The following is a 17,121-nucleotide window of genomic DNA, read 5'->3' on the forward strand; positions in this document are numbered from 1 at the left end:
ATGTGGCTGAAAAGCATATACAACTCATCAAAACTCATCCATTAAAAACACAAATCAGCTCTATCTTCCCTTAAACATGAATTTCATGATCATTAGAGAATCCATTTGTTTGTAATATGAAGAGATGTTAATCAACACGGGATTAATTGAAGAAAGACAATCCAAAAGAAACCCTGAATATTCAAGCACAGAAAAACAACAATGTATTTACCGAATTTTGTGTGTGGTACATCTGGACTTGGTGATGGTCTGGGCTTGGAAGAGACTCGACGGCTTTCTTTTGGACCTATGAAAATGAGCAAACTTTTGAACATGTTTTTGAGGCTGATGATTCAACATAAGTCTCTTGATTTTCCTGACACAAGATTCATTTTCTGCAAAGAATTTTTTTAGGAAGCATTTCTTCCATTTGAAAACATCGAGAGAGGTCTCCTTGGCAATTCAATAAATAGTACATTAGTGCAGAGGCTAAAGGCAGTAACTGTAACCGTGAAGTCGTGGATTAATTCTCTTCTCAGCTCTATCAAACAGAGCTTTCTATAGAATAAACTGCTGTAGTTCTAACCATCCCCCAGTTGTGCTTCTCAAGTGTTTCATATTCCAAAAATCTGCTGCTCATTTAAATCAACTTTGCATTTTAAAAAAAAAAAAATCTCCAGCAAAGCAGTAAAAGCAGAAGAAACAAAAAAAAAATATTGCTAATTTCCAAATGGACAGAACTACTGCAGAACGATAGTACTGTAATTTTACACTTGTAAATGAGTAATTAGAAAATAAAAATACCTCTGTCACATTCTATAGAAATTAAGACACAAAATTTACTGTGTGCAAGGATTCAAGATGAATGTTAGCCCTCACATCCCTACCAATATACAAGTTACTGACATGTATAAATATTTCCTTGATTAGCTTGTTCCTTGACAGCTATATAGCAAAATTTGATGATGACAGTAAAACAACCTATTCAATAATCATTTATTTTACTCATAGATTTTGAACATTTTCTAACTGTTAAAACTTGCATGTACAAAGGGCAAATTAAGCTTACTTGGTCTAGTTGGAGGAACATGTGGACTGGATGAGGTTTTAGGTTTGGAAGGCCTAGGACGGGTATCTTTAGGAGCTGAAAGAAAGAATCTGTGTTACACTGTGCTAAAATTTTCAGAGATATCAGTGTCCACTGCCGCCCATAACAGTCAACAAAAACCGAGCAAAGATTTCAGTCAAAGGTATTCTATGGAAGTAATGCAAAACAGAAGGGTTTTTTTGAACCAAATCAGGTTACAGAGAAAAGGAATATTCTTCTGTGAAGCATCATCAACTAAGCATGTGAGAGAATTATTTGTTCTACTTAAGAAGAGGACTTGAGAAAATGAAAACAAAATAAGTAATTTAAAATATAAACCACCACTGCTCTGTAATGGAGGTTGTACTGGAATGATTTACAGTACCAGATTTAAGTGATAAAATTCCCTTACTCAAATTGATCTGCCTCAAGGAATCATATGACCTAAAAGATCACCCAATTGAGTCTGTTCTGACAGGAGAATTGAGGTTTGAGTGAAACAGAATTATTCTTCAGACTTCTATGAAGGATTGACTTTCATTTACTTAAACTGGAGGGGAAGGGAAGCAGAGAAAAGGAAACTTGCAGCATGCATTTTTTTTTTGTAGAAAATAAAAGACAGAATCCTGACTGTCAAATTATTTAGGCACATACTAAGAAAGGTGACAAATTTTTGCAGGTCTGCTCATAATGGTTTGTGTTGAGGAGGAAAGACAACGTGACTTTTTAAGTAAGAAAGGATCATTACCTACTGTTGACTTTGGCTTCTCAGTTCTAAACATAATTGGTTCCAGGACTGCATTAGTGAGATAAAAACCAAAACAAGTATCACCAAGAAGAATCAAAACATTACTACCTCCACAATGATCACACCACCTGCTACAGCCACTAACAGATGGTCACTCCTTGAAACTCAATACAACTATGTCAGAGTATCGGGCCACTTGCAATTGCCCCCAGTTTAAGGCAATAGCTCTAACACAGAACCACTTTGGAGCTTTTGTAATAAGCCACAAAGAAATCCTTGGTGGTTTTTAATCTTTAACTTTGTACATTTTCCTTGCTTATTTAAAGATTTTGATTCAAAAAACAGGGGCAAACTTGTGTGTGTAAATATATGTATAAAAGAAACCTACAAATAAAAAAGGAACCTTAGCAGCCTCTGTGGCACTCTCTTTTAGATTTGTAGATTTAGAGTGTTTTTCACTCTGCCCCCAAGCAAGTAGGCCAGGGGTGGGGAAGGTGTTGGAGTGACACAGTTTGAGACAGCTGAACCAAATTGACCAAAGGGATATTCCACCTCGTATACTGTCATGCTTACCAGCAAAACTATGGGGGAATCTTTCGAAAGCACCCACGGGTTCTAGACTGTCACTGGTCTGCTAGTGGGATGTGATAAGTGGTTGCCTCCGTATGACTTGCTTTTTTTCACCTCTTTTTAAACTTTCCTTGCTAAAGTGTTGTTATCTTGAAGCATTACCTTTTTGCCTCTCTCTTGCTCTTCTGATTCTCTCCCCCAACCCATTGCAGGGTACAATGAGCAAGTATCTGCATAGTTACTGGCCAAGATTAACCCACCACATGCAATTGCTAGTGTGAGTTGTGTAACTTTCTTCCTCCATCCTTAATTAGTTCAGAGTTGCATACTGCTCTAATACCAAGCTATGAAAACAACATTATAGAAAATCTTACACATTGTTAAGTCTCTGAACAACGTAAGAGCTGTGCAAGATTGAACTGAAAAGTATAAACGAATAATTGTGTCTGGGAAAGAAAAAAAAAGTACACAATTTGAGAAATAAAGGAGAAAACCCTTTGCCTTCGCAGTCATCTCCCTTCTGTTGACCTTCACTTTCTCAAAACCTCAGCAAATGTGCACAGAAAAGACTGTTCATTGGCAACTGCACAGAAAACACCTATTGCTGCAGAGAGAAAATTTTGAAAAGAACTGAAGAGATTTTAAACTTACCAGGTTACTTATGAATTCAGAGTCATGTCACGTGATACTGCATTTTATCCATCAACAAATGCTCCAACATATATGCCCAAGGAATACATATAAATCTGAAGCTTTACTGATCACAGTAGAACTCCTAAGACATACATATCAACATGACAAGGTAAAGAAACAATATACTTACCAGGTTTGGTTTGTGGTACCTCTGAGCTTGGTGATGTTCTAGGTTTAGAGGGAATACGCTGTGTTTCTTTTGGAACTGGAAAAAAATAAAGGAACTGTTAAAATCTCTCAAGAACTGAGACTGATAGAAGGCATACTATTAAAAAGAACACATGCCTTTGGGACACCCTGGAAACACAAAAAGCTTGTATGAGTAATGGAGAAATATAAATGTCTGGTACACAAAGAAATAGTGCAGATGGAGAACCTCTGTAACAGGATAACATAAAGCAAGGCCTGTATGGATGGACTAATACAGGAGATGAAGCAGCACATCACAGAAACTGAGTACAGAGACACATAGTCAAATGTAGATTGTGATGCTTCCATCCACTTTACAGAACACACTCACATGTGAAAAAACAAACAAGATGATTATGAATTGTTAGTGTAAAATCACAAAAACGACTTGCAGAAGAATTACATTTAACAGTAGAAAAACATGAAGTGGAGTACGATGAAGATGTATTTGTGATGTTTGCTGTAGACTGAGACAAAAAGCTAAATGCGACGATCCCCGTAGGTAAAACTGTTACCTATTGTTGGTTTTAGTTGATCAGTTCTAAGTGTTACAGATTCCAAGACTGTATCAGAAACAAAATATAAAAGCTATTATGAAAATTGAACAGAACCAGAGGACAGAGACCCATTTTTTTTCTGTCTACTACTGAATTTAACTGCACTCACATTTAATGATGTAGTATAAAAACTCAGTATTTTTGAATATGGCATAAATGATCATTAATGCTATTAAATATTTATAAATAAATAGGAACTATGCACTGGGCAATTTACTTGTTCATGCAGAAAATAATTTTGACTTAAAAGGGAAATGTATTTATTCTAACAGTGCAAAGTAATGTGTGGAAGAGTCGTACCACCTAAGTAGCCATAATACATACTTAATTACTGGATATTTGCCTTAGTTACCACTGTAATCTGAGTTTAACAACACTATTCTCATCCTGCTGCCATGGGCTACCTATCAAATGTTACTACTGAAAATGGCAAATAAATCTCTGAACACACAGCAGAACAGAACCCCATTACATTTTAATTGGCTCAGATAACTAATAGCTGCTCAGAAATACATTTAAATACAATTTAAACTGTATTAGAAATAATTACACAAAGCAGTTTACCATCTTTGCCCTGTGGGATATGAGGTTTGGGTGAAGTTTTAGGTTTAGAAGGTATATGGTGAGTCTGCTTTCTAGCTGTAAGAGAAAATGTGGGTAGTAAGTTGGTTAAATTGCACAGCAATTAGCCTTTGATATCAAGTTGAACACACAAACAGAGAAATCTCACACCTGCAACAGAGGAAAAAAAGTATTTTTATAGGAAGTAGGAAAGAAAGTCAGGTAATACTATCCATGGGTTTCGAATAACCTAAGCAAGAGAGTGGAATTAATAATTTTTGAAGCTCAGGTTTTATTTTTAAAATAAAAAGCTGGGACAAGCCTAGAGAAACATAATTTTGAGAACGGTGATTCAGACCTGCCAGCATAATTTTCTTAAAAATGAAAAAATAGGAGACGTTCCAATTGTGAAGAGAGAAATGTGCCCAACCAAGATACCAAACAAGAGAATTACCTAGAAGAAAAGTTAAATTTAATGAAACAATTATATGGCATAAAGTGATTAACTTCAGTGATGATTTCTGTGATGAAAAAAACAAACACCACAGCCTGCCAAGGAAATATCATTACCTATTGTTGACATTGGTGGTTCAATTCTAAGTGTTATAGGTTCCAAGACTGCAGCAGAAGTGGTGTGACAGGGTAAATATGGAACATAGTCAAAAAAAACCCCTTTAAGTTACTCCAATGATAAGTGTAAAAGAAGGTCCTAATACTACACCACAGTAATGAGGATCTTCGAGTTTTTACTTTTAAAACCCGTGGACAATTAAACTTCCTAATAAAGCAAGTTCAATATGGAAACTATAATTGCACAAACTTGATGGCAATGGAGGCAAAAATATATTAATAGAAATCATGAATTCCTACAACAAGCAAGGGAAAGAGATCACACAATTCAACTGGGAGATAGCAAGAGACTCTTGATACAGAAGAAAGGCCAGGTATCCCCAAAGTGAAGTCTGCTACTTCATGAATGTTGCATACTGACCATGACAAAAGAGTTGAATTCTTCTTCTAAGGTGAGCAGTCAAGCAGAGGATTAAAGGCTGCTATTTGTACAGATACATAATTACCTGAAAAAACTTATTTTGATAAAGCTTCTTAGTTTTTCTCATTATACCCTCTTGTAATCTGCATCACAAAACCAATATGTCATGTCAATTTCCTCCTCAAAAACTATGTCAAATTGGGGGGAAAAATGAGGAGAAAAAAAAAAATCACAATCCTAAATTCTGAAATGGCAGAATGTATCAAAATTTCCTGGCAAATATCTTAAAATAGTATTAATTGATAAATTCTCTCCTCTCAAGGCAGTAACAACTAATTACTTTACTAACAACTAAAATAACAGATAACATGCAAACATATGCACCTAAAGACAGAACCTTTTCTAGAACCCACAGTAACTTACCTCCCAAACTCTTATACATCTGCCTATTTAAAAATGTGATTTACAATAAATAAAACTATAAAATCTCATTTGCAATGGATGCTTTTTGTATGACCTTATTTCTTACACTTCTATTAAAGTTCATAATGTATTAAATATAGCCTAGAATTAACATTGCAGCAAAAGAGTAAAAAAGGCAAAACAACCAGGATTAAATTCTGTTGACAATGGCCAGATACTGTATAGAAAACTTGAACTAATTTACTAAGTTACTACTCTTTCTCACATGCTCACTACATATCCCTGTTTTCCAATGACTTTGTCGTTATTGAAGCTCATCAGTTACCTTCAGAATTCAAATTAAAAATATTTTTCTAGAAAACATTTATGTTTTCAGATTGCCTTTGAAAAAAGAAAAAGAAAACCCACTATATATTCCAAAAAAAATTAAATTCCTTTTTAGTATGTGAATTGCTTTCTGAAGCAATTTGGTTTCTCTTTGTATAAATAATAACATACATATATATATATGTATAATAATAAATATAATATCCCAAAATAACAAACAACTTCCCTCATCCTCCAGGAAAAAGAAATTAAAGTTTTTCACTTTGTTGTTTTCTGCACTGATAGCAAGTATACGATCTTCAAAGTACACATTTCTAAAATAAGTGCCCATCAGATTTAGCTGGAGGTGTTTCAGTCAGATGATTTGGACTTCAAATACATGGATAAATACATGGATTGTGATTTTGGCAGATACTGGGAAAAAACCACACAACTTCCCTTCTATTGTTTTTATGCTGCAAGTAAATGGTGTCCCGTATAAGAATCACATTCACATTCAGCAATGAAGAATTGCAGTCTGGGAAATGACATTATTAATTTACAAGTCTCTATTTCTTCTCATGAAGGTTTGTGATGAGGGGGTTTTATTTAGTGAGCTGACACATATAATTCAGAATTTTAAATCTTCCCATATTTATTTACTAGCATTTTTTGTAGTTAATATTTGATGTATCTGATACTATTGCACTACTCTAAGAAAGCAAAATACTCCAAAATGTTCAGGACAAGTACTCTGGGCACTTAAGTAAACAGGTTAGCAGAGAGGTAGTGGAGTCTCAGTCTCTGGAGATATTAAAAATATGTCTGGACATGGTCTGGTAGCCCTTCTTGAGCTGAGGGCTATGCAAAACTGCAACAGTTGGAGCAGATGACCTCCAGAGGTCTCTTCCAACCTGAACCACACTGTGATTCTGTGAAAGGACGTAATAATTGCCCAGCATTGTAACATGCTATTCTGGATAAAAAAAAAAGACTTCATGTTTGGAAAGAGAAGCTTTCCTGGGAATTGAAAAGTTGAAAAAAGCCTCTGACAGGTAGCAATTGTGATTTTTTCCCATATTCTCTGGGAATGGTATCTCAAATAAGATTTGATGGGTAGGTAACTGTCTCCTCAAAAAAATCCCCTTTAAAGCCAAGTCATTCGAAATGATAACGCATGAAGTGGCTCACATGATGTGACAGAACAAGACTTTAAAAAGAGTAATAAAAATGAATAAATAATGAACCCAACAGCACAACCAGTTCTTGCTCCCAACCACAAGGCTCTGGCACTAGCTGGGGTCAAAAGGTGAAGAATGAGAATACACAGAAGCAACTGTGGAAAAATCATTCACTAAGTAGGACCTCTTTGTTCTTTGCCAAGTTCTTTTCTGAACTGCCATATGTGGAAGTACTGCTCTGTCATGACAAAGATCAGCAGGGAATTCTTATTTAACAGCTAGAGACTACTTTTCTACATTTGGCAGCACTGAGTACTGCATAACGTATCTGTGCCTTAGCAGTATACTTTGCTCTAAATCCAAGCAAGGAAAGCCAATAAGCAGCATACTAACCTATATGTTAGGTACTTTGCACATTTTTCCAGAACTAACCTAGGGCTATTCATTACACCATGTTTTTCTGATGAATCTTAAATAACTCATATCTGTTTTTCCCTTTCTAATTTCTTTGGGTTTTTTTAAATATAAAATACAAAAATGCCATCCTGGTCCCAATCCTAAAGATATTCTGAAAGTCTTTGGTATTGACTTCTTCTCAGCCCATTTAAGAAAAAATAAATTCTTTAGTGGATGCATAATGCACATTTCATGTAGACTTTGCTAGACAAAAAGAAAAGGTTAATCTGGGAGATGGATTTCTCAGAATGATGATGAGTGGGGAATAAGATTGAGAGGAAATATAATGCCTTTCATTACCTCTAACTTTTCTGAAGGCATAGCTTCTAAATAAAACTCCCAGGCACTATAATAGGACTTAGATGTAAAAGTAACTCTTGATATTATCTAAAAATTTATCAGATTATTGGGTTTTAAGCACTGAGTAGCCAGGCAACTTTGAAGGAGAGATAATAGTAAGATAGACATGCACCAAGTTATCTAGCAGAATTTTCATAGGCATGGTTCTCCGGTATGACTATACTTCACAAGATGTATGCTTAAAAGTCCTTCAGAGACCTTTGCGGTCCTGGTAAGGGACAGAAGACTGTAGAAGGAACAACTACATGAATGTATCAAGCTACCTAACATTACTCTATCTTAACTTCAGTATTGAGAGTACAGAAAGGTACAAACAGTAGGCAGTTGAGATCCTCCTCTACAACGGCTAAGTTCTGCCTATTTGCTGATAAAACACTTCTACAGTTTGCTTGCAAAAGTCTGATATCACACAATTAGAAATACATAGGTGCATATGAAGAACTAGCATTTTGTACTGGAGGCACAACAGAGTGCAAATTTATGATATATCTACAAGAACTCAATGGAGGTTCATTATAAAGAGCTATTCTTGCACTTTATTTCTGGAAATAAAATGCTGCAATGCAATTGGATGCATGGTAGAAAATTAACTTCCCCGGAAAAATGAAAAAATTGGTATGTTTAGAGAGATTAATGCTAACAGTAATAGAATGGTTGGGGCATGACCACATTGGCAACAAGAACTTTTTTTCATGCAGGCAACGAATTCAATTACCCACATATCAAGAAAAAGAAGGAAGATGCAAATTTTCATCTGACTGTACAGTTGGTTAGTTGGAAAAACTGAAAATTGTTTATATGGTCTGGTTTGGGTTTTTTAAACTGTAGGTTTTTTACAATACTTTACCAGAAATGGTATGAAATTCCTGTTAATAATGAGAGCCAAAATTAACTTTCACAAGTTCTGTTTGACTCAAAGTGGGTCATTAGTAAGCCAGTGATCAAGTATGAATTTGGCACATACTCTTAATTATTTTGATTTACTGCTTTTCCAAGGAAAGGTGACAACCACTGTCATGGCACAAATTTCTAATTTAAGATGAACTCATGAGTGATGTTGGAACACAGACGAGATTCTGCTCCTTCTCCTTTTTGCCACCTACCCAAAAGCTAGGTTATCCCCATGCACTGTGTATTTTATGCCTCAAATAATAATTTCTGAACAAGAATATCACCGTTTGTCCCAACAGAACCAATGCCAAATTCACAAATGCCTACTTACTAGAGGATCATAACAAGCTTAATTATGATAAAAGTTTTTCTTGGGATTCCATCTTATCAATCAGTGAAACCACTAACAAGGAAAGGGCAAACAAAAGGCATGCATATAAATACAGAATCATGCTACCTTCTTTGCGGTTATAAAGAAACTTGTAATATAACCATTCATTGTGGAAAGATCAACATACAGTGATGGTCTTGGCAGTCCTTGCATGTAAAATAATTTTATGTAACTGTTTCCAAATGAGTTGTTTTGGTTTTTTCTCTGTTGTTTCAAAAAACCCTATACAGGATTCAGATCTATATTCAGACATAGGCATCTACAGCACATACAAATGTAATTATTCTAGTAATAAGATACTGGATTTCCTACACTGAAAATCTTGCAGCAGTTGTAATCACTATGAAAACTAATTATGCACACTATTTTGAGACAAGTCATAAAAAACATATAGTTAATGAGCTTCATAAGGAATTATTCAGTCTGAAGAGATTAATTCTCTTTATAAGAAAAAAAAAAACCCAACAAAAAACACCACCACCCCCCTCCCCAGAGAATCTGGAAAGAATTTAATAATATTGCCTGATCTCTTCCAGGATTAAGTAATACATTCTTACAATATACAATTATGCAATTTTAAGCCTTTTTACTTCATTATAAAACATGTAACACTAGTAATATTTTTATAACTGTATTTGCTCCAGAAAATGTCAGATACCTTTTATACATCATAGACCAAATTCAACCCTGGTATGAAGGTGCAATTTCATTTGCCATCATGAAATACACCTTTACTAAATTTCAGAGTAGAATTTTACCCCACATCCACAGTTTCAGGTTATGCCTACATATGCATTAGTAATCAGTGAATCAATACAAATCCTGTGGTTCCATGTAAGATGCTATAACCATCAAAGCACCATGTGCTAAACTAGGTTGAAAAGCTTGTTATTTTGAAATGAAAAGCAGGAGAACAAGGTTTTTCAATGCCAGGCCATGCGTCTTAGTGATTTGGGATACAAAAGGTAAAGGTTTGCTTGCTTTGCTTCATTTTTCTTTGGTTCAATACAAAAATAATAGTCCTCAAAGAGAACAGCTCACATCAGTGCCTACCTTTCTGATGATAAAACGCCAAGCTTCCCACAGAATAAATTTCAACTAAAGTATACTACTGAAGTGATATATTTTAACAAATGTTTGCTATGGAAGTTAGTTACCAGGTTTAGTTCGTTGCTTTTTGGGTCTGGCAGATGGTCTAGGTTTAGATGGAGCAGGTGTGAGCTTTACTTCTTTGGGAGCTGAAAGAAATATACTGGATTATAAGATTGTACTTTCCACTGTATCACACAAAAATCACATTCATCAAGCCTGAAATGAAGCGCTGAATGGCTACTGGGAACAAAAGCAAATAGGAAAAATCAGGTTTTCTAAGAAGGATTTTCATAAATCTTACAAAGACTTCATTACCCAGCAAAATCCCTGCTTGTTCTTCACTATAAATGTCAGTAAGTGAATTTAAAATTGGTATCTGTAGCTTACAATCAAATAAAAAAAGTTCCTCTCACTGAGTTAATAAATTCATTTTTGCAAGATACCCAAGTAGTAAAATAATAATGCTGCTTATCCTTTTGAACTTCAAGGTGATTTTAAGCTATCAAAAGTCATATGGAGGCAAAATATCAAAAAATGTCCTCAATTTTCTACACTGTAAAGGAATTACTGGTAGGGAGTTGGAAAAACTTAAAATCAGTAATAAAAAAGGGAAGTGCTTCATAACCCTAGTTAATAACTGTTAACTCTGTTAATAAAAGTAGTGTCACCTAAATGGTAAAAATTAAGTCCTCAAAACTTTTTTCCCCCTGAACATCCATGGGCTGAAACTGTAATTAGCTACATATGACTGCTAATCTGACACCAGGTAAAGCTTAAGGTGCTATGAGATTGCTTTCCAAGAAAAGTTTCATAGCAACAGAATGGAAAGCATATGGCATCTATAGAAAGAACAGATTAAGACAAATTAAGTGACTGAGAAGTGATTTTCATCCAAAATTACATTGAAAAGGATTCATAGAAGAGCAGTAGAATTAACATGGCTACCCAGTGCCACAGGAATCCTTCACTGAGGGTGAATTAGCATCCACAATACTAACTTTGCACTAGGCCTTTCAGTAGTATTTCCAATGGGTTTCTGATGATTTTCTGAAGGTAAAGTGTGTTGGTGTAGCAAAACTCACAACAAAATAGAAGGCAGTTCTGATCCCCAAAATCTTACTGTTCTAGTAAAACCATATGAAAAATGTTTAGAAAAATGTATTTCTGAATGCTTATTTCCCAACTTTTTCCTCTCTCAGAGAAACTGATTAAATATAGGAAAATAAAGTTACAGAGTACAAACTGTGGTGTGAACTGCAAAAAAGTGAACGACTCTCTACAGAAATATGTATTACCTAGTGTTGGTTTTGGTTGTTCAACAGCCAGATAAGTTTTAGGCTCCGAAAGTGGTGGTTTAGGGGCTAGAAAAGAAAAAATCAAGTGTAACCAAGCAGATTTGTAGATATCTCAGTGGTAAGCTGAAAGTTATTCCAGTAGTTCAGGAGGCTGGTTTGGTTCAAAATAGACTATATAAGCATGGAAGTAAGACCTACTCTTACACATAACACCCTACACTCCTTTTTGTTTTGTTTTCTATGATGTTACACACAGTATATGCTTGTGGCTAAATGTGGAAGTCTTCTTCTGAGACTCCTTCCCCATGTTTATGTTCTCAGGACATTGCTTGATTCAATCAACAAATTTATGTTGTGGTAGAACTTTGAGAGAGAACACAGAAGGGCTTTGACTGAAGAAAAGACTGCAGTCTACACCAAATAGGACATTTCTAAATACAAAGTCTTGCTGAAAATCTTAAATTGGAGCCTGCAGTCAACATATACGAGACATCAAAGGCAACTCCTGCTTTTTACTGCCCTGCCTGTTTGTAAGATACAAGAATAGAAACATTTTAGGGCTCTAGTAATGTGCACTACAACATTAATTGGTCCAGCACCCAAATCACTAAAGGGAAAAAATCTCTTCAAATCAGAAGAAAATGAATACAGAGATCCATTTATTTATCAAAAAGCAGAAAAGGAAAAAAGACACAGTATGATGATAATGTTCCCATGGTCAAAGAATCAATCTCATGTGTATGTGAAAGTTTCCCCTTCTACTTTGAGAAAGCTCTTTATTTCCACTAACGACAATCCATTCTACTAAATTCCCTGCAGAAGGACTTAGTGATCACATGAGCACTACTTTACTTTCAATTAACACTCTTGTGACTAGCAAAGATACTGTCTTTGCCAGAGTATGTCTGTGTGAAAGCTAGACATGGGGATGGGAAAAAGAGATTACAGAAATAATAATCATATATATTTTTCATGTAAGTGGTATAAAAACCCCAGTGCCACGCAGAAGTTTTTTTCCCTCCCAGTCCTTTAAAAAAGTTGCAAAACTGGAAAAGTTGTTTATATTTTTATCATTGGACACAAATGCATAAAACTGATGAGCTTAACTCTAATCGACTTTTGTTAGGCAATACCAAATGACCTATTTTAGAATGATGAGTTAGTCAAGATGCTCAGGAATTGCAGTTCCTGCCCTTTTTAGGAAGTTTTGCTTAGATATTTTTCATGAACACATATCTCTGCATACCAACTTATAAAAATGATGTGCACAATTACCAGGTTTCACATCCTGTACTTCTGAGGTAGCGGATGGTTTCAGTTTAGAAGGAGTAAGTGGTATTTCTTTTGGAGCTGAAAGAAAGAGCTCAATTTGTAGTCAGAAATTCTTTAACAAGGGTTTCCCATAACTAAGAGTACATGCCACAGCTTTATATTAAAGCCAATTTAATATGGAATGCTAAAGCCATCAGATGAAATCAGTTTGAACCGTGGGATGGGGATGATATTGAAATGCTGTGCCTTAATGAGAAATAGATTGTGTGTCTCCAAAAAAATTAAAATTTCCACTATGAAAGCAGTACATATCATGGATAAAGACAGCACATGCGTGTGCACGAGAGTGAAAGAGATAAACAGAACACTCTAATGAAAGGATGATGGAGTTTTTCATGCAAGAGTCAAGTTTTTTTTTTCTGAGGAAAGTAAAACGATCCTGAACCATGTTCTCATACAGAGATGAATCAAGATGATCAGTCAAATGACAACAAAAGAACAAGACTCCATAACCAGGAAAAAGAATAATGATTATGCAAATGTGAAATGATATGCTGGAAATGATATGCATTCATATGGGATGAAGTGCTCAAAACAAAATAGTTTTGTACTGTGTGAAAACAACATTACCTAATGTTACCCTTGGCCACTGAAAAGGGTGAGAAGTTTTAGGTGTGAAAGATTCCAGAATGGACTCACTTGTTGCTGTTGAAAGAAATGATGACAGTCATAAGACAGCAAAGAGCTAACAGAAGAAACTCTTCCTTCATAAGCAAAACCAAATTTATTTTTACAAGAACAACAAATATTTCACACATGCTTGGACGCTTATCTGGTTAGCATGCATTAGAGAAAAATTCAGTCTTTTGAACTGCACAGGGCTTCAGTGACTACAAATGATCGCATTTGCCATGCGCAGAAATTCTGGATGTTTATTTCCTCCTGCTTTCATTGCAACTGGTGTGGATTTCAACCATTGCCAAGTAAGATTTTATGTTGAGCATAGGAACATTTTGAGTTTAGGTGCATCATAGAATCATAGAATGGTTATGGTTGGAAAAGACCTTCAAGATCATCAAGTCCAACCAGTCCTCAGCGAAGGTAGTATGGTGTAAAAGGTAGGAATTTAATGAGTATGACATGTTGAATAATCCATTAGTCAGCCATTAAAACCATACAAAATCTGGAGGAGAAAGCTGACAGCTGATCCAACTATGGTTTGAGTTCCAAAGCACTGAGTGTCTGTGACAGTTAAGTAACTTCATGCCATTAAGAGTACACTCTCCTTAGTATTTTTAATATGGCTACAGCAGCCAAATATAGCCTACAGCATACATCACAGTATTTTCATCAGCACTATCAGAAAATAAATACTTTTTTTAAACTCTGTGTGGCATAGTTTTTATAATACTGAAGGAGAATCACAAGACTATGAGTTGCCACGTGCGTTTTAAGTGTGATAAAGCACCAATATGGACCATCACCAGCAATCTAAATTAAAAATTAAGGTGCTAGGGCCTACTCCAAATGTACATTGAAAGTGAAGATTACTGGTATACTCATTTTAGTGAGTTTTAGAGCATGGTTTGAGCTACTGAATTAAGAACTGTGAAGAGATTATTATACCTGGTCCAGCATCTGCTATTGCAGGTTTACTGGGTGTCACAGGGCTTGAAAGAACAGGCTGAATACCACTGAAAGCTACAAAAAAACAGGTCACAGTATCAATGATTATTTATTCTACACATAAGGAGTTTTTTGTTCTATGAGAACAAACAAAAAATGTTACAGACTATAAGATACCTAATTTGCAATGCAGAGGTCCACTGACAGTAAACATGCCTTACCTTGACAACGGAACAGGACTGGTTTAGATTGGAAACTGAGGCAGGTGGTTAACATGACAACTGAAACTAAAGTGTCAGCCAACTAAAGCAAATATTACTTTACATAGCCCATGTAGATTAAAGCAACTCAGAAGATATAAAGATAAAAGAACTTCTAACACCATGGTTATAAGCATAAAGCACTCAAAAAAAGGGAGAAAAAATATAACCTACTAAACAAAAAAAAACCACTGCAAATTTATTTCTATAAAGAAACTACCTTAATTCTCTCCAATGCTTTGTTTTCTGTCAAGATTTTTAGTGAATTTTAATATTTAATCTGTGTACATATCAAATAGGTAAAATAAAGTAAAAAAAAATCACTGAAAAGTACAAGATAGCATGAAAGAAGCTTACTATGCTGGCATAAACGACAGAGTATATAACTGTGTCCATCCATCTACCTGATAGTTTACCAATTAAGCTTGAAAACCAATCAATTTTAAGATTCCTACTAAGCTTCAGACTTAATAGTAATAATAATATCCTTAATATTTTTATCTAATTTCACGTAAGTATATCTTAAAAGAGCCATCGTAGCTTTTTGAGAGACAAATGTAAGATCAAAAACACTCTCTGGTGAGTTTCTCAGTAGGAAGCAAAAGTTGTTTTGGGTCATGTGAAAAAAGGTACTTTGCCTACACTGATCATGACTCAAACAGAAGAAAAGTATAGCAGATGGCCAAAATACCATTTCCAAACTTGCTATTGAAACATCAGAACTGGTTTAATTATTAATTAATTAATAATTAATTTAATTGCTAATGCATTACTATTACCCATGGTTGTTGTTAGCACACGAGGTGTTCTGGTAAGTGGATGCACAGATTTTTCCACATCAGCTGAACTTGTAGCTGCAGCAAAATGTAAATAACCCAAAGAGATAGATTCATATCAGTGCAGAAATGAAAGGTGTGGGGAGAGAACTAGAAAAAGTAAAATTTGTTTACATTGCTTTGTAAGATGCCAACACCACTATAATACAGTTTCACAAGATTTCCATCTTGAAAGAAAATGAACAAAACCTCAAATTTTTGACAAAGGCACATGCACCTAACAGATACACCCTGACAGAAAAGAAAGTCAATTGATCTTTGCACATGTAACATAAAAAAATTGTGCTTTTGACTTCATCTGCATCTTTAGAAGGGGAACTATGTAATTAAAAATATATGCTGATATGAATTTCTACATTTAAGGGGTTTCTATGTTTCTACTGCCAATGCTTTGCTTTTTTCTGCAGTTTGACAAATGCCGGTATTCTGAGTTACAGGTTTTCATATAGTGCACATGCAATTTGTCATTTAAATTCAATTGTGATATTTTACATAACTGACACAACAGAAATTAACAGAACTTCCATGAAGTACTAAAAATCCCAGAAGACAAGACAAAAAATTTAAACCAATACGGTTGAAATACCAACTATTGGGTTTAAGATAATTTTCTTTCTCACCTCTCGCACATGCATACCTTTGTTATGAATACAAATGTAATCTAGGATGGCTATGACCCCAGTAAGAAAAGCTCCTATGAAACGATCATATGCCACAGGATAACATTATGTAGTTACGGAGACTGACTACCAAAGACCGCAGACAGCATTCTGTTTCAAACAACAAGCAGCAGAGAGAATGCCCTGTAACTGCAATACCTGTGATGCAAAATAAGCTACAGAGTATCATAAACACAGTTTACCAGTCTCTATTTTTGATATTTCTGCAGATGCAGATGTTTGTGATGAGAAAGTAACAAGATGCGAGTCCAGTGAAGCTGGAAAACAAAACAAAACAAAACAAAAAATTCTTTTTGGCATCATGCGAACCTATAGACTGGACAGATTTCAACCCACTGCTTTAGGAACTGGGGACTACAGACAGGAAGAAAATCACAAATGCACATGGTATGGACATTGTTAGGTTACTACATGAAGATGTGCTGGTGATGCAAATGATGAAGAAGCTGTTGCAAGAAATACGAATATTCAAAGACATCACACAATATGACAGAAAAATAAGAAAAAAGCCCCATAAAAAGTGAATAATAAAAAGAAGCGAAAAGCAAATAAAGACTTGCTTTTGCCTTGCAAGAGAAGATGTGACATACAAAATCTCAGGTTAAACACACAATTTAAAACTAGATGCAACGGTGGAGCTCTGTAAAATTTCTAATGCACAAAAGGAATTTTCTTAC

At 35.1% G+C, this 17,121-nt stretch overlaps 1 protein-coding gene across 1 annotated transcript in view; it reads right to left on the bottom strand.

Annotated features, from left to right (window-relative positions):
- The window catches only part of ABI3BP (ABI family member 3 binding protein), a gene marked incomplete at both ends in the record, with an annotated part of 155,055 nt that overhangs the window by 48,436 nt on the left and 89,498 nt on the right, over positions 1-17,121 (bottom strand). Inside the window, 13 exons of the mRNA XM_084276754.1 lie at positions 212-286; positions 1,049-1,123; positions 1,815-1,862; positions 3,208-3,282; positions 3,782-3,829; positions 4,388-4,462; positions 10,541-10,621; positions 11,771-11,836; positions 13,046-13,120; positions 13,673-13,747; positions 14,669-14,743; positions 15,708-15,782; positions 16,627-16,701. Coding sequence (XP_084132880.1) covers positions 212-286; positions 1,049-1,123; positions 1,815-1,862; positions 3,208-3,282; positions 3,782-3,829; positions 4,388-4,462; positions 10,541-10,621; positions 11,771-11,836; positions 13,046-13,120; positions 13,673-13,747; positions 14,669-14,743; positions 15,708-15,782; positions 16,627-16,701 — 918 coding nt within the window. The remainder of the gene's footprint in view (positions 1-211; positions 287-1,048; positions 1,124-1,814; positions 1,863-3,207; positions 3,283-3,781; positions 3,830-4,387; positions 4,463-10,540; positions 10,622-11,770; positions 11,837-13,045; positions 13,121-13,672; positions 13,748-14,668; positions 14,744-15,707; positions 15,783-16,626; positions 16,702-17,121) is intronic.

Source organism: Gallinula chloropus (genome assembly GCF_964237585.1).
Source record: "Gallinula chloropus genome assembly, chromosome: 1".
NCBI lineage: Eukaryota > Metazoa > Chordata > Aves > Gruiformes > Rallidae > Gallinula > Gallinula chloropus.